General features: G+C 57.2%; 12 protein-coding genes across 16 annotated transcripts; 6 read left to right on the forward strand and 6 right to left on the reverse strand.

The window, feature by feature from the left end:
- Positions 1–1119: 1119 nt before the first annotated feature.
- Positions 1120–3104, reverse strand: H310_02615 (hypothetical protein). Its single transcript, XM_008866184.1, has 7 exons — positions 2311–3104; positions 2196–2262; positions 2017–2146; positions 1881–1973; positions 1752–1834; positions 1598–1703; positions 1120–1553 (listed from the first exon to the last, which is right to left on the reverse strand). The coding sequence occupies exons 1-7, from the start codon at positions 2462–2464 to the stop codon at positions 1326–1328; spliced, it is 861 nt and encodes a 286-aa protein (XP_008864406.1). The 5' UTR covers positions 2465–3104; the 3' UTR covers positions 1120–1325.
- H310_02616 (hypothetical protein) lies at positions 2484–3104 on the forward strand. The gene is made up of 2 exons (XM_008866185.1): positions 2484–2741; positions 2791–3104. Exons 1-2 carry the CDS (start codon positions 2659–2661, stop codon positions 2966–2968), a joined length of 261 nt encoding a protein of 86 aa, XP_008864407.1. The 5' UTR covers positions 2484–2658; the 3' UTR covers positions 2969–3104.
- A 42-nt stretch (positions 3105–3146) lies between these two features.
- H310_02617 (hypothetical protein) lies at positions 3147–4951 on the forward strand. Its single transcript, XM_008866186.1, has 8 exons — positions 3147–3213; positions 3286–3704; positions 3752–3846; positions 3901–4047; positions 4101–4254; positions 4303–4521; positions 4578–4690; positions 4747–4951. Exons 1-8 carry the CDS (start codon positions 3191–3193, stop codon positions 4882–4884), a joined length of 1308 nt encoding a protein of 435 aa, XP_008864408.1. The 5' UTR covers positions 3147–3190; the 3' UTR covers positions 4885–4951.
- H310_02618 (hypothetical protein) lies at positions 4876–7662 on the reverse strand. The gene is made up of 4 exons (XM_008866187.1): positions 5479–7662; positions 5325–5428; positions 5106–5269; positions 4876–5053 (listed from the first exon to the last, which is right to left on the reverse strand). The coding sequence occupies exons 1-4, from the start codon at positions 7636–7638 to the stop codon at positions 4905–4907; spliced, it is 2577 nt and encodes an 858-aa protein (XP_008864409.1). The 5' UTR covers positions 7639–7662; the 3' UTR covers positions 4876–4904.
- An 83-nt stretch (positions 7663–7745) lies between these two features.
- H310_02619 (hypothetical protein) lies at positions 7746–9100 on the reverse strand. The gene is made up of 3 exons (XM_008866188.1): positions 8999–9100; positions 8849–8948; positions 7746–8798 (listed from the first exon to the last, which is right to left on the reverse strand). Exons 1-3 carry the CDS (start codon positions 9092–9094, stop codon positions 7804–7806), a joined length of 1191 nt encoding a protein of 396 aa, XP_008864410.1. The 5' UTR covers positions 9095–9100; the 3' UTR covers positions 7746–7803.
- Positions 9101–9137: 37 nt separating this feature from the next.
- H310_02620 (hypothetical protein) lies at positions 9138–10429 on the reverse strand. The gene has a single exon (XM_008866189.1). It carries the CDS (start codon positions 10422–10424, stop codon positions 9255–9257), a length of 1170 nt encoding a protein of 389 aa, XP_008864411.1. The 5' UTR covers positions 10425–10429; the 3' UTR covers positions 9138–9254.
- A 404-nt stretch (positions 10430–10833) lies between these two features.
- H310_02621 lies at positions 10834–12495 on the forward strand. Of its 2 annotated transcripts, XM_008866190.1 has the most exons (5): positions 10834–11178; positions 11222–11437; positions 11483–11587; positions 11633–11740; positions 11795–12495. In XM_008866190.1, exons 1-5 carry the CDS (start codon positions 10870–10872, stop codon positions 12317–12319), a joined length of 1263 nt encoding a protein of 420 aa, XP_008864412.1. In that variant the 5' UTR covers positions 10834–10869; the 3' UTR covers positions 12320–12495. The 2 variants fall into 2 exon arrangements, with proteins under 2 accessions (XP_008864412.1, XP_008864413.1); XM_008866191.1 differs by having other exon boundaries at positions 10834–11437.
- A 3-nt stretch (positions 12496–12498) lies between these two features.
- Positions 12499–15302, forward strand: H310_02622 (hypothetical protein). Its single transcript, XM_008866192.1, has 10 exons — positions 12499–12583; positions 12639–12772; positions 12824–12887; positions 12949–13016; positions 13065–13268; positions 13312–13596; positions 13650–14213; positions 14272–14439; positions 14481–14678; positions 14733–15302. The coding sequence occupies exons 1-10, from the start codon at positions 12541–12543 to the stop codon at positions 15093–15095; spliced, it is 2091 nt and encodes a 696-aa protein (XP_008864414.1). The 5' UTR covers positions 12499–12540; the 3' UTR covers positions 15096–15302.
- H310_02623 lies at positions 15189–18235 on the forward strand. Of its 2 annotated transcripts, XM_008866194.1 has the most exons (6): positions 15189–15888; positions 15941–15989; positions 16047–16131; positions 16182–16607; positions 16654–16868; positions 16923–18235. In XM_008866194.1, exons 1-6 carry the CDS (start codon positions 15314–15316, stop codon positions 17118–17120), a joined length of 1548 nt encoding a protein of 515 aa, XP_008864416.1. In that variant the 5' UTR covers positions 15189–15313; the 3' UTR covers positions 17121–18235. The 2 variants fall into 2 exon arrangements, with proteins under 2 accessions (XP_008864416.1, XP_008864415.1); XM_008866193.1 differs by having other exon boundaries at positions 16654–18235.
- H310_02624 (hypothetical protein) lies at positions 17013–18237 on the reverse strand. Its single transcript, XM_008866195.1, has one exon. The coding sequence runs from the start codon at positions 18146–18148 to the stop codon at positions 17138–17140; it is 1011 nt and encodes a 336-aa protein (XP_008864417.1). The 5' UTR covers positions 18149–18237; the 3' UTR covers positions 17013–17137.
- Positions 18238–18866: 629 nt separating this feature from the next.
- On the forward strand, positions 18867–20574 carry H310_02625. Of its 2 annotated transcripts, XM_008866197.1 has the most exons (11): positions 18867–19043; positions 19088–19223; positions 19280–19349; positions 19395–19497; positions 19540–19674; positions 19735–19794; positions 19846–19899; positions 19948–20033; positions 20081–20147; positions 20206–20337; positions 20394–20574. In XM_008866197.1, exons 1-11 carry the CDS (start codon positions 18918–18920, stop codon positions 20472–20474), a joined length of 1050 nt encoding a protein of 349 aa, XP_008864419.1. In that variant the 5' UTR covers positions 18867–18917; the 3' UTR covers positions 20475–20574. The 2 variants fall into 2 exon arrangements, with proteins under 2 accessions (XP_008864419.1, XP_008864418.1); XM_008866196.1 differs by having other exon boundaries at positions 19540–19794.
- On the reverse strand, positions 20369–21453 carry H310_02626. 2 transcript variants are annotated; one of them, XM_008866199.1, is made up of 4 exons: positions 21411–21453; positions 21124–21362; positions 20859–21068; positions 20369–20811 (listed from the first exon to the last, which is right to left on the reverse strand). In XM_008866199.1, exons 2-4 carry the CDS (start codon positions 21346–21348, stop codon positions 20560–20562), a joined length of 687 nt encoding a protein of 228 aa, XP_008864421.1. In that variant the 5' UTR covers positions 21349–21362; positions 21411–21453; the 3' UTR covers positions 20369–20559. The 2 variants fall into 2 exon arrangements, with proteins under 2 accessions (XP_008864421.1, XP_008864420.1); XM_008866198.1 differs by having other exon boundaries at positions 21124–21453.
- Positions 21454–24386: the final 2933 nt, after the last annotated feature.

Below are 24386 nucleotides of genomic sequence, written 5' to 3' on the forward strand. Positions count from 1 at the left end.
GTACCCGCTGCTCGCAGCTAGACGTGGTCGTCTGTCAGAATCCGACAACTCGTCCTACGACGACCGTACCAGCTGAGGTGGGTCCAGGGCGGACGAGGAGCACTCGACGCACGAGGTCGACGAGCTCGTCATAGTCCATCTTCACGCCGACTTCGGCGCGTGCAGCGACCACGCGGAGAATGCCGTGGGCCTCGGTTTGCGTCAGGTACATCTCTGGCGGCGCGCCGCCATCGCCGCTGGGTCGGCCCTGTCAACCACCAAAAAACATGCATTCGTCGTGACCGTCATTCGGACCGGTACAGTACTTACAAGCGGAGTCCGGTTGAAGTGGTCGCGGAGCGCATGGACGTCGACTTGAAAGGTTTGGGCCGCTTGGTGGATATCGAGATGGCCCATGTCGACGGCATGCACGGCCTTGGACCAAGCCGATACGTTCATGGAGGCGTTCTCGATGCCGGGAAACATGTGCGGCGGCTGGCGAGAGTGGTGCATCGCGGACGTTGTGTTGGCCGTGTCGTACGGGTGATGGAAATGCGACCCCATGTGCATCCTGTCACTGCCAGGCGCTCGTGATGGAGCAGGGTACAGTTGGGGCGTCGACGGTGCTGGGCTCAAGCGCGCAGGTTTCTTGTCGTTGCCCATCATGTTCATTTGCATCATGTTGACCATGCTCATGCCAGGCTGCATGGGAGGGTACGGCGCACGGCTGGCGCTTGACACGGCCGACTCCTTCTTCTCGGGCTTCTTGTCGCCGCGGAATCCTTTTATTCTGCGGTGGAGCGACATGTGGTGGACACCAAACTTCTGAGCGGCGTTGCGCAGACTCATTTTGTCGACGAGGACGGCGTGGATCGCGCTGGCCCACACCTCTTCCTTGATGGCGGACGTGCGCGCCATGGAACTAGTTCGTGGCTCGGCACCGACCAAGACGTCTCGAGTGGGACGGCGCAGGTGGTGGCACGCAGTGACTCGGCCGTGCAACGGGTGTCTATATTTATCGACCCAACTGTGCAACTGCCCGTTGAAACCAGAAGTGCAGGTTTTAGTACGAACAGTAGTACGTCGGAAGTTACTAATAGTAGATCCCCGTCGCTACTGTAGGCGGGGGATGTAGTAGTACTAATTGTCGCGAAGCAGATGTATTTTTATATGTGTGCCGACGACGGCATACGTTGATCAAATGAAAGTTGAATTCGGGCGATGATAGGGTTGGAATTTTTTTTCGAGCGTGGGGCAACGTGGGGTTTAGTACTCGTTGCTGCGACACCACACAGCATGGAGAAGCGCGGACGGCGGCAGGCATTACTGCTCTCTACGCCCTTGGGTCAGACGGCGGCGGACGGCGCGGCAATGGAATGGCCGGTCTGTGCGACCTCCTCGTGCGTCACGAACGACAGCGCGTACCCGACCAGCGTGAGAATGCACACCAACTGAGACGCCGATCGGAGCTGGTTGATGCCGCCGCAGTTGCTGTAGTCGTACAGTTTGGTATACGTATCGTCGAAGCGCATGGTGGTCGTGCAGTAGTCGGCGCCGAGGCCTTCGCTCAAGCACTAGACAAGTGCGCGTGAGACCGGTGGAGACAGCCGACAGGTACCTTGACAATGGTGAGGCGCTCAAACGAACACACGATCGCGAGGCCCACAGGGATGTACAAGACAAACGCGACGAGGAAGCACAGCGCAAAGACGAGTTGGATGCGCCTGCGTAATGAAGATCAGAATGACTACCCCAGATGGAACGAGTCGAACCAGGTGGTACGGAGGCCCCCAACTGGGAACGTCCCATGCGGAGACGAGGTGGCGAGGACAAGGATGCGGCGGGTCACGTACGTCTACCGCAATGCGTGAGCGACATGGGGGGGCTGGAAAGTTGCCCACGTTGAGAAGCACGGCAGCCGCTTGGAAGATAAAGAAGAAGTACGCGGCGTAGTTGTGGATCTCCGGATGATCGTAGGACACGCGATAGATGGACTAGGAAAGCATGTCGACGAGGACGGGGGTGGGGCTGACTTACTAAGATGGGCAACCCGATTGTGGCAACCGCGCCCATTGCGGACGCGGCAAAGCTGCATCGAGACAGCGCAGGCGTCGCTTTTGAATTGGGTTGGGTCAGCATATCAATTTGGTGTTGGTAGTTGAAGATCCTGCAGCACACGCCGTCAGGGATGTCCGACGTTCCAGCGATGGGCGTACCACGTGAGAGCGAGGAAGAGTGCCGTGAGACACAATCCCGTGGCGAAGACGTAGTACGCAGGATCATCTAGCGCACGAAATATTGTGAGCTCCAGGTTGCAGCGGTGTGTCCTACCACGCCCCATATCCGAGAAGTACGGCCAGGCGAGCGACCCGACATAGATGTCCTTGGTCTTCGTGATGACGATACAGATGATGAGCGTAGCCACCGTGAAGAATGGCGCCAGGATCGGGCTCCAGCGCCGCAGAGCCGCCGCCACCGTGGACATCGTGTCCAGTTGGAAAGTGACGCCTCACACCCCTCTTCGAAAAGATTCGACCAATCACAGGCAGGCAGTCCGGTTCAATTCACAAAACGTGACCATGTTTGAACAAATCAAGTCCCAAACCAACCTCGTGGTAACAAAAAGCGACTCAAAGCAGGTCGTCGTCGTGTTGTGTTGGCACAAACCACGCTGCGACCATGGCCGAGGCGAGCCGGTGGAGAGCTCTGCGGTATTATAGCGCAGTCCAAGACAAGACGGCACTGATTACACTGTCGAAAGGGCACGATTCTCGCCATCGTGTGCAAGGCTGATGGGAACGTGTGCTGTAGGGCTGTCGTGGAAGGCCTCGTGGGAGCGTTGAACGGCCGACAGACTCTGCTCGGGTTGACGAGCATGAAGTCGCCATTGGGGGTGTACCCGCGCGCCGTGGTCAAGGCTGAAGATATACAGCGATGGGAAGTCGACGTATCGAAGGAGGAGGTGCATCGGTTGCTGCAGCTGTCGTAGCGCGTTGCCCCGCCGCTCGGCCTAGTCGCATCGGCGGGAGATCGACTCTCGCACACGAATTAAACGTATACGTTACTCTGTAGGTTTTTCGTGGAAACCAGGTTAATCGCAGTATAACGTGTAGAGGAAATTCCGACGTTTTTGGTTTTATTCGTGCCACGGAATTCGATCCTTCCCCTTTCCCACCATCATTTGCACTTGGGCACCACACAGCAAAGCGTCATGGATGCGGAGAGCCTGACGAGGTACACGTGCCGCCGTTGATGGAGATGGGTACTCGACGAGTGCGTGTTGTAACAGCGTGTGCATGTGCATAGCTTCATGGCCATCACAGGCGCCGACGGTGCGACAGCGCAGCAATACTTGGACTTGACAAACTGGAACATGGAAGAAGCTGTGAACCTGTTCATGGAGAGCGGTGGCAGCGGCACAAGCGGGGGGAATGGTGCAGCGAGCAGCGGCAACCATGATCCTTTTGATCCGTACGGACAACAAGACGTGCGTGCACCTGATCCGTCGAAGCGACAGCGTTTAGTCGGTGGTCCAGACTTGAGTAGCCATTCTGGGTATCCGCTGCCGTCGCACGGCTATGGACGGCAAGACTTCTTTCAGTCCCATTTGGCGTCTGCTGCGTCGGCCGCATCCCGCCCTGACGCCCTGTTCCAGCGTGATTTTGCCGCCGAGGCCGTTGCAAGCCTCGGCTTTCCGCGACGCACGAGCTCCAACGCCGACGCCGGTCCATCTTCCTTCCACTAGTTTCGAGTGCTTACATGTTTTCGGCAGATGGCGCGTCGTCACGACCTCCCGAGGCGGCGCAATCGTTGTCGCAGCTCTTCCAACCGCCGGTTGCTATCATGTTTTACGGCAGTCTCTCCGAAGTCCTCGCACCGCCGTCGCCGCTCGCGCTGCTCACGTCTTTTTGTATGTTGTAGGCGCGCCAGCTTGCAAAGCAGGAGCGCAAGTGGCTGCTTGTGAATGTGCAGGACGACACAGTGTTTGCCAGTTTGCGCCTGAACCGCGACACGTGGAACGATGACTTTGTGCAAAACTTGATCACGAGCGGGTTTGTCTTTTGGCAGGTACCCGCCGATCTGTTGCGCTCGTCCGTGTCATGATGGCGGCGCTCGTCCAGATCTACATCAGCTCGGACCATTGCAAAAAGTTTTGCTCGCTGTACCAGCTCGACCAGTCGACGCTCCCTATCACGTGCATCCTCGATCCCGTCACGGGGCAAAAGGTCGTCGAGTGGCACGACTATATCGAGCCACAGACCATGGCGGAGAAGTGTACTGCACACTCGACGACCGACGTGGGTTTCATGGACACTGTTGTAGTGTCGGACTTTGCGTGCTTGAACAGTCCTGGCGCGCCGGTGGCGCGACCCGCCGAGCCATCTCCTCCGCGTTCGAGAGAATGGACGGAAGATGACGAACTGGCCGCCGCGATCGCTGCGTCGTTGGAGCAGCCGAGTGACGACGGCATGAAAAGCGAGGCGGCACAGGCTGCCCCGCCGCCGCCTCCCGCATTTGTGCCGCTGCCGGACGAACCTGTCGGTGCGTGTGTCCGTTGTGCTCCCTTCTTCTCTCCACGTGTGCAATGGCCGTCGTAGATGGACCGACCGTGACGCGTGTCCAAATACGCACGACGGCGGGATCGCGACTCATGCGTCGATTCGAAAAGACGGCGCCCGTGTCGGATCTGTGGCGCTTTGTCCAGCAAGAGGTGCGTGTGTGTGTGTGTTTCGATGCAGACCTGATGGCGGCGATGCATGGTGGCAGCTTCCCGAAGCGCGGACGCGGCGATTTGAGCTGCGGACGACGTACCCCCCCGCGACGCTGACGAGCTCCGACACAACGTTGGCCGAGGCGAATCTGGTCAACGCGTCGCTCATGATGCAATGGACAACGTTGGAATAGAGTGCGATGTTTCGTCGTCATTACTTTCGAGTGCGGAGGTTCTTGCGAATGATGGCGACCATTTGGGTCTGGTCGTAGCCGACTTGGCGCGCTTCTTGGCCGGGCGGCATGATGATCACTTTGTAGTTTTGAACGTCGACAGACATGCCGGCACACGGCTCGGATCGTCCTGGCGCGAGAAAAGTCGGTGAGAGAAGGATGGAGGCGGCGGCGGCACGCACCGCGAAGGAGATACGTGAGAAAGTCGTCGTAGGCGCGCGTGTCGGCTTGGGTTTGCGGAAACAGTTCGTAAATCCAGTGCGGGCACTCAATCTTGTGCTCCATGTGCATAAACGAATGAAAGTGGCGAAGCGACGGCTGCTGCGTGATGTTGACTTCGCGCGGCCTGCGCGACGGCCCGTCAGCCCCTCCTCCATCCACACACTCGCAAATCGACGTACATGGGCTGCCGCGTGAATGCGAGGGCGGTTGGCATGGCGCGGCACTGAACCATCATCCTGCCTTTGACCAGCGTGAACAGCCATTCGTCGGGGTTGCGGGGAGGCTGCGCACGACGATCAGGACAACAAAGCACTACCCGAGCAACATGGTTACCTCAATCCGCCGCGTGGGAATCGCCCGCACGTCGGACGAGTACATCGTCGTCGTGCTGCGATGCCTCGACACGGACCGCCTCGACAGGTCGTACGACGTGCGCGCTTGCACAATGTCGCCGACAACGTTGCTGCGCATGTTGCTCGCGGCGACAGCATGACTCGGCGGATTGTCGTAATAGTCGGGCGGCGGGCCGTCGTACGGAGCATTCCATTTTTGAAATGGCGGCGACTGACGGACCACCGAACGGGATCGACTCGCGTGATGGTCGCGGCCATGCTGAGACGACGACCGGGTGTGGCGAGACATGGATCTTGCCGATCGTTCGCGCGGTGGAGGCCGCGAAGTGGACCGGTGGCGGTCGTGCGAGCGAAACGGGGGTGGAGGGGAGTAGCCCCCGCCGCCAAACGACAGAGGCGAGTCCGGTTCTTGCGCTTCTCGGGGCGGCGACGCCGCCATCCGAGACCGCTTGTCCGATCGCCGCCAACCACCTTCCACGCGAGACGGAGACCCGTGGCGCTTGTTGCGGTCGTCGTCGCGAGAGTTGAAAGCAGATCTGCTGTCGTCGCGGCGGTTCGAGTTGTACTTGGAATCGTGGTGGCGGTGTTGCGACGGGCTGCGTCCTCGATGTCGATCGTGGTCCCCGTTCGTTTCACTCGATGCTGGCGTGCTTCCCCATCCACTCGACGGCTTGGTCTGGCTTTTCGTGCCGTGCCACCCGCCGCCGCCGCCCCCCGCGCTGCCCGATTTGTCCGACGTCGTGCCCCAACCTCCGGCACTGGCGGAGAGCGGCGCTTTGGATGGCAGGTCGCCCCATCCTCCACTGACTTTGGACGACTTGTCGACATCCCCCCATCCGCCGCTGCCCTTGGACGATGCATTGTTCTCACGAGACGAGGCGGGCGTCGACGGTGACCGCTGCTTTGGAGACCTCGATCTGTCATCCGTCGAGTCGTCGCGCCGCGGCGCATCCCCCCATCCGCTGTCTTTGGGCCTTCCGCCAGATTGGGAATCGGTCGACCCACCATGCTGAACGTCATGGGAACGTGGGGTCGACTTGGACGTGTCGCCCCATCCGCCTGTGACTGTTGATGCTGAGTCCAAGTTTCCCCATCCGCCAGTCGCTTTGGTCGATCGATCGACGTCGCCCCACCCGGTCGACGACGGCTTCGTCGGCTTGCTCGATGGAGTTTCCGTCGACGATTTGTCCGAGGCGGACGTGTGGCGACGTGACGTGGCTTCGTTTGGACGTCCCCAACCGCCGCTAGATGTCGAGGTCGCTGCGGGGGTCGAGCTGTCGCCCTTGGTCGTATTCCACCCGCCGGACGATGGAGGTCGAGACTCGGGCAGGTCGCCCCATCCACCCGAGCTCTTCTTGGCGGTGTCGGCCTTGTCTGGCGAGCCCCATCCGCCCGAGCGCTTCTGGGTCGCGTCGGGTGCTCCAGTACTTGTGGCGCCCCAACCACCATTTGATCTCGTCGACGCTGTGCCGGGATCGCGCGGCCCCCTCTGGCTGCCTTCTTCGCGCTTCTCTTGGTTGAAAGACTCCAACGCGTGCTGCTTCAAACACGGCGGCGACGACTGCTGTCCAGCACCAGTCGTGGTAGACTGCGACGTTTCGTGGGGTTTTGACGAATCGTTCCATGACGCAGAGCCCGTCGAGGTCGTCGTGCCCCATCCGCCAGACTTGGCGCTCGTGTTTACCGTTGGCGGACTGCCCCATCCACTTGACGCCTTATGTGTACTTGTTGCAGGCTTGGCCGATGAACGAGGCGGCGTGGTGGACTCATGGTCCCAAGTTGGCATGGGTGGTGGGGGCTCCACCCAAGTGTCAGCGTCTGGCATCGCCACTGTCTTTGGGTTCCATCCATTGTCTCGTGCACCCATTGGAGCACTACCGCCGTTGGGTCCATTTACATGGGCGTCATGAGATGCAGCGGCATCGTTGCCCTCACCTGGCGCGTCCTTGGGAGCTGTCGTCAAGTCCGTGTCGACGGCTCTGCCATTGTCGCCGTTTTCTCCAGCTTCACTTCCCGACACGTCCTGCTTCCCCGCGTGTGGACGAGACTCGTGTCGCGGTGCATCGTTCACTTGCTGAGGACTCTCGGCCTCCTTTTCCTTGGCCACTTTGTACCTGTCCATGAACCCAGCGAACGCCATGCCGTTCAATGGAGGCAACTCGCTCGATGGCCCAACTGCACCTCCGGATCGGTCCTCGTAAGTGCGGCTTATACAAACATCAAGTCTATTTTGGCGGGCAAGGCGGTCGACAGAGTAAACTTTCCATGTATAGTGAAATCAAGTATATTCGACCACAACGGTAGATTACAGCGCCTTGAGCGCTTTCGACTCGTCGGCGGCGCGCGTCGCGACAATGGCGGCGGTGCCGTACAACGGACTCCTGGTCAACTCGATGGAGAGGGGAGTGGAATCTGTCGCTTTCGTCGACGCTTTGTCGTCGTCGTAGCGGAACCATCGGAGCTGCACTGTTCCGTTGTACACGGCTGTGCCAAAGAAGAGAAGGAGCATGCCGGTCAACTGCAACCAACTCCAGTCCGACCATTCTTCGCCAAGAGCTCCGCTCGTGAACACGTAGAAGAGCGCAAGGTCCATCGACCAGACAGACACGGGTCGGAAGTTGGCCAGGATGGAGCGCCACACCGAGTCGAGGAGAAACGTGACGAAGATGGACGCAATGTTGAACGATGTCACGCACAGGATGTAGAAGATGCACATGTTGCGCACCGTCGCACTGTTGTAAATCATCAGGCACGAGTCGAAAAAGTCTTCCGCGCTCCCGTTGTCACCTCCAGGAATGAAGTACGCGATGGGAAACACCACGGCAAGCATGAGAAACGTGCCCCACAGCCCTTCGAGGCCGATGACCATCATGGGGGGCGTTCCATCTTTCTTGCGCATGACAGTCTCTTCCAGCACGTATTGACTGCTCGTGACAAGGCATCCGAGGAGCAGGACACTCACACCGATCAGTGCTGACGCAGACTCGTGTTCTTCGCCAAAGCACGAAGCACTCACCATAAGGATAGCCGTCGCATTGAGCGCAATGCCGCACTTCATGTAACCCGTCGGTCGGAATTTCAAAAACAGCATTTTCAGCGCCGCGACAAACACAATGATGGTGCACCGCACGAGCTGGAAAGTACTGACTGGGACAAAAAGGAGTCCAACGCTCATCAAAGCAGTTGCTCCCAAGTCGGCGCACGCGGGAAATGCAAGGACCATGATGCTGTCTCTGTCAAACTTGGGCATCATGTCGTGTTGGCCCGATAGCCGCACGTACAAGAATTGCACAGGGATGGCTACACAAGCCTCTTGGGTCAGTCACAGCTCACGGTCTAGAGCAACGTACCAATGCCCATAGCCAGAAACATCATGAACGTTTGCATCAACGGTTTCTGAAAATGCTTCATGGTCCCGTCCCGTCCTTCGCTCTCGAGACCGTACAAAATCTGCAATGGCCCCTTCAATCTCCACAAGCACGATGCAATATGGCACAAACCTTGCTTGACAGCGTCGACCCCGTGCCCATGAGCAGGGCGAAGCCGAAGCAGAACGCCGCGACGTTCTTCTTGGACGCGACTGACAGCTTGTTCATCTGGGCACCGAAACAAAAAGTGCTCCTGATAGTGGTGGACTGGGGGTTATCCGGATGCTCCCCGGCTTGAAGTGGCCCATTTATACTGACATATGTATAGGACCGTTTGAACTCGTCCGGATAAAAATGGTATGTCCATGGAACAGATAGAAGTACAATGTTAGGCTGTGGCAACCACGACAACGGCGGGCGCGGCGCAGTCGTCGCTCTCGTCGGAAACGACGCCAGTCTTCTCATGCTCGTCTTGTTTCTGCGATGGGTACGTGAAGCAACGAAGCTTGATGTTTTCGTTGTAGACGGCCGTGCCAAAGAACAGCAGCAGCATGCCGGCCAACTGCAACCAGCTCCAGTTCGTCCACGTCTCGCCGTACGTGCCATTCGTAAACACGTAGTAGAAGAGCAAGGACGTGACCCAGATTGCAACGGGTCGGAAGTTGACAAGGATGGAGCGCCACACAGCGTCGAGGAAGAACGTGACGTAGATGGAAGCAACGTTGAATCCGGTGATCGAGATCACGTACAGGATGCAGTAGTACGTCAGGGTCGTGCTGTTCTGCATCATCTCGATCGAGTCGAAAAAGTCTTCGACATGTCCGTTGTCAGCACCCGGAATCGCGTACGCAATCGGCATCACGACAAACAACATGAGGAGCGTGCCCCACACTCCTTCCATGCCGATCACGACCAGGGGCGGGTTGGACACCGCGTCCTCGACCGAATCGTTTTTGTCCGTCTGGACCGGCTTCTTCATGAACACTTCCTCCAGGACGTACTGCATCGCAGACGTGAGGCACGCCAGCAACAGTACACACACGCCGACGAGGGTGCGCACTAGATCGTTGGCACTCGCGAGGCACGATGCGCTGATCAGCACGATAGCAAACGACATGACGACGATGCCAAAACGCATGTACCCAGTCATGGAGAACTTGAGGAAAATCACTTTGAGAGTCGCGACGTAGATGATGATAGTGCACCGGGCGAGTTGGAAAAAGCTCACGTTCACGTAGAGCAGGGCGACGCTGCCGAGCGCGGTCGCGATGAGATCCGCGACGGCGGGAACGCACAGCTTGAACGACGACGACCACCGGAATCGGTATCGCTCTGCCTTGGGCCGAGTGCACTCCAAGAACCCGTGCACGACGAGGGCCAGTGCCATGGCGACGAACATGAGAAATGTTTGCATGAGGGGTTTCTCGAACGTTTTGGGCACTTCTTCCAGACCGAGGCTGTGGATGCTGTAGACGAACTTGGACGTGTGCATGGTGCTCGTGCCGAAGAGCAGCGCCGCCACGAACGCGACGGCGCCGTATCGTCCACGATGCGGCATTCAAATTGGATTGTAAACACTGATGGCGTCGACTCGCCGGTCGAAGTTTAGAACGTAATTAAATTTCATGGATTTAAGTTCTCTTTTGTGTAGTATTCCCATGCAACCAATTTTATTTTAATAGAGGGATGGCGAAGGAAGTTTTTCGTCGTCATGGCATGGTGTACCTGCTATCACGGTATCCATGACAAGACAACGATGCTCGCTACCAACCCATGTGAATTCATCGTAAACAGCAACGACGTCCTTTCAACTTTGGCAGGTAGGACACGGGTGACCATGCGCTGCTGGCGGGCGAAGAGCGCCCCGTCCAGCGACACGCAACCCCACGACACAGCAAATCACCGTCACAAGGAGGTAGTATTCCTAGTAGTATACATGGCTGGTAACACAACCTACTAAAGACAAACGCAACCCAAAACGGGCGGAATTCTGCGGCAGCAGCATGAGCAGATCCAGCGATGCCGTGTGGGATGTCGTCCAAGGAACGTACGATGCATCCAAGCTGGATTCGCTTCTGCGAGGATTGTCGATTGCTGGATGGGAAATGGACGGATGGACGCCGCTACACTATGCATGTGCGAACAGAGACGTCGCGAGCCTGTGCCCGCTCCTGAACGCAGGATCCGAAGTCAATGCCGTCGACGAGCTCGGATACACACCCCTCCACTTGCTGTGCAAAAACGTGTCAGGTAAGTTCACAGGAATCTCAGAACTCGTGAGCAATGGGGCGTCCGTGAACATCGTGTCCACGGTATGTTGTCGCTGCTTCCATCGAGTTGATGCGGTGTGCATAGGACGACAAGCGCGTGACTCCTCTGCAGTTGCTGTGCATGAACGAAAGTATCACACTCGATGCCTTGTCTGCGCTCGTGAAAGCCAACGCTGATGTCCGTGCCGTCGATGCCGATGGCAATACCGCGCTGCATTCGTTGTGCGCCAATCCCTCTGTCAGCGACGCCCTCTTGGCCATCTATCTCGACCGCCCTGCCCCACTGAATGCCCAGAACCAGGTACCCTGCACATCGATGTGACATGACTTCATCGTTCGTGTCCAGTTCAAGGCAACTCCGTTGCATTACCTCTGCCAAAACGCGCGTGTGTCTCCGACGATGCTCAAGCAGCTCTTGGACGCTCGCGCCGACCCGAATCTCCCCGACAACGTACGTTTCCCATCCGTTGCCGCGTTTGCACTCATGGTATCCTAGACGGGGAATACGCCGCTGCATGCGTTGTGCGACAACGCTGCCGTCACGGTGGCGCTTCTCCAAGTGATGCTAGCTCACCCATCGATCGACTTGTTGGCGACGAATGCGGTGAGTTCCTGACGCGACACCGGAACGGGTTCCTTTACGTTGCTTCGTATGTAGAGTGGACGGCGAGCTGCTGCATCGCTCGACACCGACGAATGCAAACTCTACGTCGAGCAATTCTCGTCGGTCGACTCGTCCCTCCTGCCATCGACATCATCAACTGTTCCTGGTGGGGAGGACGTGGCGGACTTGCCAGAGCCCTTGCGCTCCATCATGGCGGAGTGGAACCACAGTCTGCCGCCGTTTGATGAGGCGTTTTACACGGCTGTGTCGTGCGAACCTGCGTTTGAACGATTGTACTCTCAAGTTCAGAATGCATCCGTCCTCGTGGCAGAACACCCTTCGGACAAGACTCTTCTGGCGCAATGGAGCGCAAGCATGAGCGAGTGGCGACAGACGATTGTGCGAGCGTTCCTCACCCTCGTCAACCCGCGCTTGTGGGAGTCGTACATGAAGACGTTCGATCGCCGAGTCCCAGACGACGTCGTCAAGATGCAGGCAAAGGTGGAGGCGATTTGGACCAAGTTTCCTCAATTGTCCCAGCGAAGGGAGCGCCTGGGCGCCGTGCAGGAACTGTACTAGCGCAACTAAGCGCCCATCTCTCCCCAGTTTCCATGCCGGATGAGGAGAGAGTATGTAATGTTGCAGGTCTTGGAGATCCATGGGACTTTGACGTATTTGTTTTGACAGGAGATGCTACTGTATTTTTAATAAGTTCAAGTCGCACGAAATACAAATTTCAAGTAAAAAATGTGGAAATTAAATTCGGTGCGCTGAGAAGTTCTGGCAGCACCAGCACCAAGATGGGACTTCCGCCATGTTCGACGCCTCCAGTCCCGCCGCCTGGTATGACTGCAAAGCAACTGCTTGACGCAACCTTGGGCTAATGGCGTCCATACAGATGCGCCGGAAAGGAATACAGAAACAAACGGGCGCGTCACGATTCCATACGTCCGAGAGTGGGTGTCGAAATGGGCCAAAATGGCCCAGTTCAACGCCGCCGTCGTCAACGGCGAAAACGTGTCAAAAGAATGGGTACGCAGGCTGGCGCCGACACCCTCGTCGTGAATTTCACAATGGATGCAGCTCCACGAAGTTGGATTCTCTCAGCCGATCGTCGTCTTGGACCGGGCCAGCCTCGGTCTCTCAGGTGGACAACCGTAGCATCGACTCGTGTGCGTTCAAGCATGTGACAACCATTCCATGAGTAGTTCCAAGCATTGCAGTAGACGATCTTGTGTCCGTTGTCGGCAAGGACACGCCAGTGCCAGTGATGGAGGTGAGACTATCCGCCGGTCGTCGCTCGTCGACTCACCCTTGGTGCCAGGTGAACTCGCAATGTGCGGCTGGAAACTGGTCATTGGAGCGGTGGATGTCGTACATGAAAACTCCACCAGTCGACAGGACACAGGCACTGACAGTGCCGTCCTTCGGCCACCCCGCGCTGTCGTCGCTGATCACGCCCCCTCACTTTGTGAACGAAGTGGGATGGATGGAAACGTTGTGGGCCAAGGACCGCCCCATGCCGCCGGTACATCCCCCAGCTCTGCCGAAACTTGACATTGTGTGAGTAGACCCAAACGTTTTGCGTGATGGCGACCAAGGATTCGTTTGTCGACTTCCGAACGAGCCCGGGCGGCGCCACGCTGTGGTACTCGATCGTTTGCGGGAAGCAAGTCGTGTACGTCGTGCGCCCGACGTCGGACCACCTGAGCAAGTACAAAGCATGGGCGAAAGACAAGCTGGCGACTGTGTGCTTTGGCGACGTGGCCTCTGGCTGCGAACACATCGTGCTGACCGCAGGATCGACGCTGTTGGTGCCGCCGGGCTGGATTTACGCGATCGCAACACTTGACCAAGTACTTGCTCGAGCAAGTGCGGTGTGTGGCGGCGCATGACGTCGGTTTTGTAGGATGCCATGGCGTTTCAAGGGCACGTGTTGGACAGCGTCGACCTGGCCAAGCAGCTCGCGTGCTACGCGGTGGACGTCGACGTATACGGCCAGTCGCAATTTCCGCAGCACGACGACGCGATGTGGCACGTGGCGTGCGCGCATCTAGCCCGCACGGGCCAGGACGACGTCGACCTGTCTGCGTTGGTGCGCCTCCTCAAACCGTCGGTGGAAGCCACCGAGATCGCCAAGGCGCACGGGTTCACGTCCGCCGATTCCGTTCTCCATGCTCTCAAGTCGACAGTCCCGACTGACTCGAGTGGGTCGGACACCTCCAGCAGCAGCAGCGACAGCGACAGCAGCAGCAACGACGACTCGAGCTTGACGTCGACTGTGTCGGACGTGGACGTCGAGTTCCCCAAGTTTTACAAGAACAACGTCAGGAGCGCCAAGTACCCGCTCAAAGTTCTCACACCACTGGTCATTCCAAAGCTCCAAGTTGGCCGGACGCCGTTGATGACACCGACGACATCCTCCAAGGGTACGCCCAAAGCCAAGCGAAAGCCACGAGCCAAGGCCGCGGCGGTGCGTTGCCGACGCTTCCCCCATCCCGCTTGGTTCATGGGCGCTTGGTTGTGTATAGGAGCAATGGTACTTTGAGTGCAGTTGTGGCGAGAAAGGCTCCAACTACGACGACGGGAAGCGGATGGTCCAGTGCGAAAAGTGTGCCACGTGGCAGCACACTGACTGCGCCGGCATCCCCGACGACAGCGAGCCGCCCGCGGGGTACATGTGCTTTCAATGTCATCAGGTAGTGCCTCGTTGTGCAAGCTCGTGTCGACGGCCGTGTAGATCGCGACCCACGGCGACGGCACCGCCGCCCCTGCCGAATGGACAGTGAACTGCAGTTGCGGCATCGTCGCGGCCAACTACGACGACGGGTGCCGCATGATTGCGTGCGACTTGTGTAATACGTGGCAGCACACGCTGTGCGCAGGAATTCCCAACGACTGCGACCCCCCGGACGTGTACATGTGCCGGAACTGCAAGGTACTGCTGGGGAGGCGGCATGGAGGAATGGTGTTTCTTGATGTCGAAGGGTAGAGTGCAAAGAAGACGAGGGCGAAGGCATCGCCGAGAGCCGTCAAGTCCCCCAAGGCGATCAAGTCGCCCAAGGCCCGGCCTCAAGGTCGAAAACCGGCGAGGAAGCCTCCGTCAAGCTCTGAAGATGACGACGACGCCGACGACGAATCACCACCGGTTGTCGTGGCATCGTCGTCGTCCAAGCGATCGTCGAAACGGTCCAAAACCACCGCGATGTCCCCCACGTCCGGCGAGAACGTCCGCCCTGTGCTGAAAACATCCACGGTGGCCACGATCCCCGTGTCGAAGCCCAAGAAACCGACGTCGGTACGGGAGCGACTGGTGAAGAAGCTCAAGATGAAGCCAACGTGGGGACGCATGTAATAGAAAGAGTCGAGATTTGTCGAGGCCGTCGTGCCGAGTCACCGTGCACAACGACGGGACCAGTGCATAAGCTGTGGATGCACATCAAGTTTGGTGGGGAAAGGAAGTGCACGGCATGCAGTGCGGTGGATGGCGGCGTCCATCGCCGACGCCTCACCCGCGGGAGCCGTCGAGCGATTTGATTGGCTGACGGGAAATGCAAGAAATTTGAAATTCCGATGGTGTGGACGCGAGTTGGCACGCACGGCGCCCGGCGCTGGCGATCTGTCGTCGTGCTTCGACACCATGCTCGCGGACGCTCCATTACTGCATGGACGCCAAGCCGTGGCCTCCATGGTGCAGCGAGCACGTTTCCCAGAACGCCAATCAAGGACTTGATGTCGATTCCAAAACCACGTGAACACGATGCCGTGGCCGACGCGCCGGTGACGACCGTGTGCGGATGGGTCAAGACAATTCGCCGTCAAAAGAACTTGAGTTTCATCACGATCAACGACGGGTCGTCGTTCCAAAGCTTGCAGGTCGTGTGCGATGCGTCGTCGATCTGCGCCGAGTCACTGGCCGACGTGTCGGTGGGCAGCAGCGTCACCGTGACCGGAGTCGTCTCGCATGCTCCCAAGTCTGGACAGGTCGAAGTGAACGCGCAATCCGTGGCAGTTCTCGGACCGAGTGACCCCGCCACGTACCCGTTGTCGAAAAAGTACCACAGCCTCGAATTTGTCCGGGAGCATTTGCACCTGCGACCTCGTACCAACACATTTGGTGCCGTCACGCGCGTTCGAAACGCCCTCAGGTACGTCGGTCTCGCGCCTCAGTTCTATCGTGACCGCGCTGTGTTTGCGCAGCCAAGGCCTTCATCAGTACTTTCAGTCGCAAGGATTTGTCCAAGTGCACGTGAGCCTCGACCACCGAATGTGTTGTCCGCCTTTTTACGTATCCATGGACTTGTAGACGCCGATCTTGACGTCGATCGATGCCGAAGGTGCCGGCGAGCAGTTCCGCGTCGTGCGGGACACCGAGTCGCCATCGGCGGACGGTAAATGGCTCGTTTCACTCGACAAACGCGGGCAACTCGTCGGAATCTAGGCACAGACGGCCACTTCTTTGGTCTTCCAGCATACTTGACTGTGTCGGGCCAACTCCACGCCGAAATGTACGCGAGCGCGCTGTCCAACGTGTACACGTTCGGGCCAACGTTTCGCGCCGAGAACAGCAACACGAGTCGGCACCTGTCCGAGTTTTGGATGGTCGAGCCTGAAATGGCGTTTGCGGGGCTCGACGAGTGCATGGCGAGTGCGCAGGGCGCTGTTCAACGCAGCATCCAGCACGCTTTGGAGACGTGCCCAGACGACGTGAGCTTCTTCCACGCGCAGTATGCCAAGGCCGAGAAAGGAAACCTCTTGGGCCAGCTCCAGTCCATCCTCGACCGCGACATTCCCCATATCACGTACACGGAAGCCATCGCGATCTTGGACAAAGCACCGGTGGCATTTGAAGTCCCGCCAGAGTGGGGTACGCACGCAGGGGATACCGGACATGATGCGTCATGCGCGTGTAGGCATGGATCTGAAAACCGAACACGAGCGGTACCTGGCCGAAAAGCACGTCGGGGGACCCGTCTTTGTGACAGACTACCCCGCCGCACTCAAGGCGTTCTACATGCGCCAGAACGACGTAGACGACCCCGCGCGAGCGACGGTCGCCGGCATGGACTTGCTCGTCCCTACGGTTGGCGAATTGGTGGGCGGAAGCGTGCGCGAGGAGCGCCTCCATGTACGGAAGGACGTACTCGATGCATGGAAGTGTAACGTTATATATGTGTGGAAGGTCCTGGAGGCGAAGATGCGCGCGAGCGGGGTCGACCCGGCGGGTCTGCAATGGTACTTGGACCTCCGGCGCTTCGGGACGGTGCCGCATGCCGGATGGGGTCTCGGGTTCGAGCGCCTCGTGCTCTTTGCAACCGGGATGGACAACATTCGCGACGCGATCGCCGTTCCTCGATACCCTGGAGCGTGTCGGCACTAGATCAACAGACGATGTTTTCACGTTAACATTGGTCGCGACGGTGGGGTGCATTGCTGCTGGAGCTGGGATCGCAGCCGTTCATTCTCTTGAATTTGAAAGTGTAAACACGCTCGGAGGTCGGCGATCTCGTCCTGCGCCGCCGCGAGCTTGGTCTGGAGGGTCGCAGGAGATGGAGTCCTTGGTACGTGTGTCTCATGGTTGCTTTGGTGCGTCGTGGCATTGGAGGGGCTCGGCGGGGCGGCGGCTTGCTTGATCCCGAGGAGAAGGTTCACTGGGTCCTCCTCGCTGCTATCGACGGGGCCAGCCTTTGTCGCATCCTGCTTCATCACGACGCCATGGGAGCATGACGTGGGGCTTAGCTTCGCAGGAGGACCAACGCTAGCTTCCATGCGAAGCATGAGGCTGCTGCGGATCTTGCACAGGTTGGGGAGGGTCCCGGCTTGTTGTGAAAAGAGAAGCACGTCCGCGGGCATAACCTTGATGGAAAAATCGTCGTTCGGAGTCGACGGGGACTGGGCGGTGCCACCAGGAACTGTGTAGGGTCGTATGACACATGGAGTGGACGCAGCACTGGTGCTCGTGGAGCTGCTGTCGTCGCTGCGCTTCTTCGTCAAGACAGGGCTCTTGTCGGCGACGAGGTGGCCGTTGACGCGTACGCGTTTCGGAACAGACTTTCGTTTGATGAGGTGCAGCTTATCTGGCTCGTTCTTTTGGAAGTACGGATGACTAAACGTGCAGATGAACGTTTTCGTCTTGGTCCACTTGCGGAACCCAAAGTAGTTGAGTTGGCGCTGAAAGCTCTGAAAGTTGTTGTGGCTGAAGTACTTGGGCAGGATTTCCTGCGTCGCGCGGACGGGGTCTAGAATTTGAAACGACCCGCCGTCGTCTGCCCACTTGATCACGGCGGACGATTCCGCTTCGAGAATGTCAAAGAGCTGGAGCAAGAATTTGGGCACGTCGTGTTGCTTGGAGGTGGGGTTTTTCTTGGACGTGTCTCCTGCATACTCGCGGGACTCATTCGGGGTCATCTCTCCTCCACACGGTCACGTGTCCGTCGTCGTCGATGGCGCTGCGATTATAGACGCGGGCGGCGCCTGGACCGCGTTTCCAAATTGTGGATACCTTTATTGGCCATTCTTGAATTTTTCGAATTGTTCGCCGTATTTTTAGAACGTCCCATTTGATTGGACAAAAATGCCAAAATTCGACCGCCGCCAAGGGTTGCCGACGACGGCAGACGTGGACGCGCCACGGCCGGCGATGCGTTGGTCGGACGTGCGTGCAATGCACGACGTGGCGTGGCGCCCCGCAGGGGGACAGCACTGCGCGGGACAGCACACTCGCCGGGACGGCGCGACATGAGTTCTGTCCAATACGCACCGATCAACTCCCACAGGTGATATTTGTGTCGTGTAGTAGGAACAAGCACGAGCAGCTCCCGAGGTGACCAGTCCTTGTCAGAGGGAGCTCGTTACATTCATGATCGGCTAGTGAGGTGTAACTTGCTGACAAACCACGATACAAACACACAGTGTCGACGGGCGACTCCTTGTTCGGCGGCCGACCAATTTCTGTGCAGACCTTCCCCTTGGGGAGGACGCAACATGGCGGGGTGGACGGGACGTCGCGGCACATGGTTGGGGACCGACGGCGGCGCGATCGAGACTCGCTCGCGTGGGTGGCTGCGTACAAAGCAGCGAGCGGCGTGGTCGAAGTTCGAAGGAATTTCGAACACGACGTCGAAGCATTCGTTTCACGACCCCTTGAACTATCGCATCGTTGGTTGCCGCCATCGCCATGACCAAGATCCTTGGGCTGTCCACGGCGCCCCGCCACGAGAGCGCAAAGGTCGGCGCGTATGACTCGGTCATGCCGGTGACGCGGCTGCGGTCGTCCAGCTGGTCCTCGGACAACCCATGCCAAGTACGATAGTCGCCTGCATACTCGACACGTGACTCGCTCTCCAGGCCGTGTTTTACATGCTCTGTTGGTACACGTTCTCAACGAGCGCGACCTTGATCAACAAGTCGCTGATCAAGGAGCATGGGATGTCGGCAGAGCTCTTGACAGTGTGCCACCTCGTCATGGGGACCATCTTCGACGGTGCGTCCGCACGGCTCCTCGTGTGGTCATTGTCTCACGCACGCGGGCCGACACAGCGGCCATTTTCTCTGTTCCTGCCAGGTCAAAGTACAAAATGTGGTTCCTCCAGCCCATGAAGCCATCCACGTAAGTAGCCCAACACACTCGGGCCCGCTCACGATGACGTTGTAGGCTGGTGCACTTGGTGCCCTTGAGCGTCCTCGCGATTTCGTCCAAGCTTCTCACGTACTGGAGCTACAGTAAAGTGCCAGTGGCCCTCACGCACACGTGCAAGGTTCATCTTCCTGCCATCGCGCGCTGCTCAACTTGAACCCAGGCGTCGACGCCGCTCTTTAACGTGGTCTTGGCGTATCTCGTGTATCGAACGACCCACGCGACCCCCATCTGCCTGTCGCTCGCGCCCATTGTGGTCGGCGTAGCGATGGCGTCCATGTCGGAAGTCCAGATCAACGTACGATGCTCTCCCGCCGCCATGTATTCCGTCGTCCACCCCTCGTTTGGTCGAATACAGGAGTTTGCCATGGTCGGGCTCGTTTGCGCCGTGTCTTCGTCCTTGTTTGGCGTAATGCAGGTACGCCAAGAAGGATGCATACGACGCGCGGCGTCACTGACACCTGCGCAGAGCATGTATGCAAAGTATCTGCTGCGGCATGGCGTCGTGGCCGACAGCGTCAACGTAAGCACGGTCTTGATATCTCTCGTCTGACGCGATTTGCAACCCCAGCTACACTTTTACAATGGCCTCCTCTGCATCGTCGTCAACAGCCCCGTCATCTTGTTTGGGAACGCGGCGCCGATGGTGCCTGGCCAGTACGTCCATTCACCCTTGTCGCTTTTAACGTGGTCCCGTCTGGCAGAGTCCCATACACTCTCATCATCGTGTGCAGCATTTGTCAGTTCATCTCGAGCCTGTCGTCGATGCTGGTGCGTGCGGCTGGCCGTCGTTCTTCCTTCATGTGACGGACCTCCATCGGTGCTGTAGCTGCTGGGTAAAGTGTCGGAGCTCACGTACTCCATCATGAGTACGCTCAAGCGCGTCGTGATCGTTGTGAGCGCAATTGTGTACTTTGGCAACAGCATGACGGGAGTGTCTGCCGTGGGGATGTCGCTTGCCGTACGTCCATCCATCGTCTCCCGCGGGGCTGCGTACTCACATGTTGCTGTGCGTAGCTTGGGGGCGTTGGAGCGTACCAATATGCCAAACTGAGGCAGTCCAAGGCGGTCGCGCACTTGGACAAGCACGCGCTGTGAGACAGCATCCGTTGAGCACTATTTTGATATATGAAATACACAACACTATGGCACGACCCCGAACGGACTGGAACACGTGGCCAAGTTAGACGTCGACGCCGCGCGACTGGTTCTGCCCTTGCTGCTGTTGTTGTTGACCCGCCTGCTGCGTGCCTTCCGCCGAGGACGGCTGCATCCCTTGGAGCTGTTGTTGATAATGCTGCATCATCTGCAGTTGCTGAGGGGGCCAAATTGAAGGGTTCGCGCCGGCTTGAGATTGCATGAATTGATGGAGCATTGCCGCTTGTTGTTGCTGCAGTTGCTGTTGGTACACAATTTGAGGGTCCATCGAGCCTTCCTGGTGTCGCGTGAGAAGGTATATGGGAGGAGATAATGTGTGCTTACTTTTTTGCCGGGCAGCTTGATATCCTCGCGCGGAACAATGTCGATGAGGAAGTCAAACGTATCTGTCTTGGTGATCGCCATCGCGATATCATTGCGTTGCAAAGTGCGTCGCTTGTTCTCTTCAGTGTGGATCCATGCCCGCAGACTCAACTCCAGAATGAACATTTCACACGCTTTGGCAAACAACACTGGAGCTTCTGCACTGATCATCTACTCGAGTTCATCATCTCGTCATGGCGTCAACGACAGTCACGGTGGAACGTACGCGAACGTCCTCGTCGGACTTCATGATCTTCTTGATGCGGGCAAGAGGGAGTTGATGTGTCTTGAAGTCTTGCACTTCGGGGTCGATCTGGGATATCTCGTGGATTTGAGATTGCCAGAACGCATGCAACTGCATTTGCTGCTGCTGAAGTTGTTGCTGCTGCAGTTGAAGCTGCTGAAGGTGCAGGTTGGGGTTTTGTTCGTCGTTCATTTCTTCACGTTGCATGGTCACTGTCGTTCCTAGAGAGGAGTCTCATGCGGTGGGGGTCAGGCCGCCGTGCTTCTTACCGCCGTGGTTTCCCCCTCTTTGAGTTTTTGAAATCGCCAATGCCGTTCGATATTGGCTGGATTGCAGCCAATAGATGCTCTTTCTGCCTTTTGAAGTCATTTTACGGAAACTCCGAATAATGAAGCATTTTATCCGTAATCCGAACAACTGCCATGATTGTAAGAGCACTTTCACCCAATCGCGTGTGTTTCAGTCCTCGAGGGCGAATCATGGGCAAGTGTATGTGCTTTTTAACCAATCATATTGCTAAGCGTTTGGGAACCGTGGCAGTCAGTGGATACGAAAATGGTCGGGTACAGTGAACCTCGGAAAAGCCGACACCCCTAAAAAACCGACCACCTCCAAAACATGATATGTTTTAATAAATACTTCCTCTGTTCGACTTTACTAACGACATTTTGAAAACGACTTTTTCCGCATTACTGGTGACATTAACAAGTGATTGGCGAACTATAAAATGCATGCATGTTATTGGCTTAAAACGCACGGTTGAAATTGCATCAACTTAGGTGAGCAGCGACACAGGGCACGAAACATTCGCCATCAAGGCACCTACACGTCTCAATGCATCCTTTCCCAAATGGGGAAGACGAAACTGGTTGTCCCCATTGTGTTCAATGACAAGTCTCATCACTGCCTGAAAGGTGAGGAACACATTCTCCAACTTCTCGATTTCAAGCACGTCGAACGCATCCAACGTCGCACAAATGACATCGTCCACGGTGCGACTGACGGTCTTGTATTGTAGGGACTGAATGGAAGCAAAAATGCCCAAGTCAAGAACGTTGAGATCAGGGCTGTTCGGCGGCTGCCGGCGGACAGCAAAGGTCCAGCCGTCCCGCGAGAAGTGCGCAAGGATCTCGTTCGTGATGGCACCGTGGGGGGTTGCGTTGTCGTGCTGTAGGAGGACGTGCTTGTTCCGACTGGGAAACTTCGCCATGATCGCAGGTAGGACACGGGTGATGACGAAGTCGCGGTACAGAACAGCATCGACATTGACCAACGTAGTCACCAGCGTACCCGCCGGACGGTTGCGTGAGCCACGGACAGCAGGTAAGCGCTTAACAGCAGGCCACATTCCGATCTTCCCGTTGAACATGACACCACGCTCCTCATCATACCTAGGACGCGCGACGGCCGCCAGGAACATTACTTTGGGAATGAAACGCTTGCTCTTGCACGCCCGCCGACTGAGAGTTTCGCCCGGAGTCAGGTAAATCTTCCGTTGATCCTTGTCTGCGTTGAACCACTTCTCATCCAAGTGTACAACGTCCCAAAGGTCACAGCACTCACGTTCGGTTTCAGGGTCATGGCGCGGGGTTTCGGGAAGACCGGCTTGTCCGGCGGAATCCGCGAGCGCGAAGTGCGAGCGGCAAAATGCGAGGCGTTCTCGTTTGTTCTCATCCGTGAGCAGCGGCTTTAAGCGAGACGAGCGGCGTTGCAGGATTCCTTGCTTGAGACAGCGGTGGAGCGTTCCAACGGGGATGCCAGTGGCCTCCGACATGTCGCGAAGAGTGGTGCGCTGGCTTTCGGGCAGCTGGCGAACATGGATTATGACCTCTGAACTGTCGTAGACAGCCTTGCGGCCGACTCGACCGCTCTTGCGTGGAGTCATCGTGTCGCACTTGAACTGGTTCCAGACCTTGGCCACGGTGGACCTGTGCAGCTTCATTGCTGCCGCCGTTACGTTGATTGCACCATGCGCAAGCTTGCCGAACTTCACGAAATGTTGGAGTCGCCGTACAACATCCATCTTTCGTTCATACGTCAGCTCGCGGCCGACTCGCGCCGTTTCCATGTTAGCGATGCCAACAGGTCCCGTAGTTTTATAAAATGAATTTTGGATTTATAAAAATTTTCGTGAGGCGGTTTGACGAAGTGAATTTTCGGGGGTAAAACTTCACTTGCGCGCCTTGCAGTCAATAGACACCCCCTCTAATTTTTCATCCTCTTTCGAACATGATATGACTCATCGAATTTGGACAAGTCATTATTTTTGGGGGTCATTCGAAAGTGAAATGTCGCTAGTAAAGTCGAACAGAGGAAGTACTAAAGCCTGTATATTTCAATATCATTTCATAATTGGCATCCTTTTTGACCAATTGTGGTGCAGATAGAAGAAGAACTGTGATTGACTGAATGAAATTCTACTAGTTATAGCCAATCAAGTTGTACTAGCTCATTGAATTTTAATTGATTTTATTTGACCACCATGCATTTTCAGGATGAAACCGTGTCGGTTTTTTCCAGGTTTCAATGTAGCGTGGAGTGGCCAATTTTGCAAGTTCGTGAATCCAAATTCCCGACGTTAAACTTCGGATTTGAAATGCTTCGAAGGTCGATCAAGTAGGAAATTGGACTGGAGAAGCTCGTTTTCCCTGCGGACTTTCATAACAAAAGCAGAGCAAAGTTGTCAAGTGGAGTGCGTGGGACGCAAGGACAAGAAACAGTCCTTTAGACTGAGGGGATGGACGACGCACATCTAAAGGAAGTCGACAGGCTTTGCCCATATGAGGTTGGACACGGCAAAGTCACTGCAACTTGGGTGCAGGTGTCCTCGGCCTAACCTCAGTTCGGGTCTCACGTGCAGGAATGCGTGTGAGACAGAGTGAATGCAAAGTAGGGTAGAGGTTTGCCCCACGGCCCGCATTGAAGGCAGTCACTTTTGGATTGTAATCGAGTCTACCGACGAGAGCTCGGTACCTGACTTTGAGTGTCGGCGCAGACAACAAAGATTTCTTTACCTATCTTTGGACAAGCTAGCAAGCAAGATGCATGGAGGCCCCCACGAGTGGGGCTGTATTTCAACTCGGCATGGAGCTGCCACGGAACGACGGCGACGAAGCGGGATCAGGGCGCCCTCGCTCTCGTTCGAACCAATCAGCCAATCCGGACGTTACTAGACATGAAGCAGGACGACGGTCAATGCCGGCCCCGAGCAAGAGCAAGGGTGGAACGTTTGTTCTGTTCGCCCA

Source organism: Aphanomyces invadans (assembly GCF_000520115.1).
Source record: "Aphanomyces invadans strain NJM9701 unplaced genomic scaffold supercont1.4, whole genome shotgun sequence".
In the NCBI taxonomy this organism is placed as follows: Eukaryota; Oomycota; class Saprolegniomycetes; order Saprolegniales; family Verrucalvaceae; genus Aphanomyces; species Aphanomyces invadans.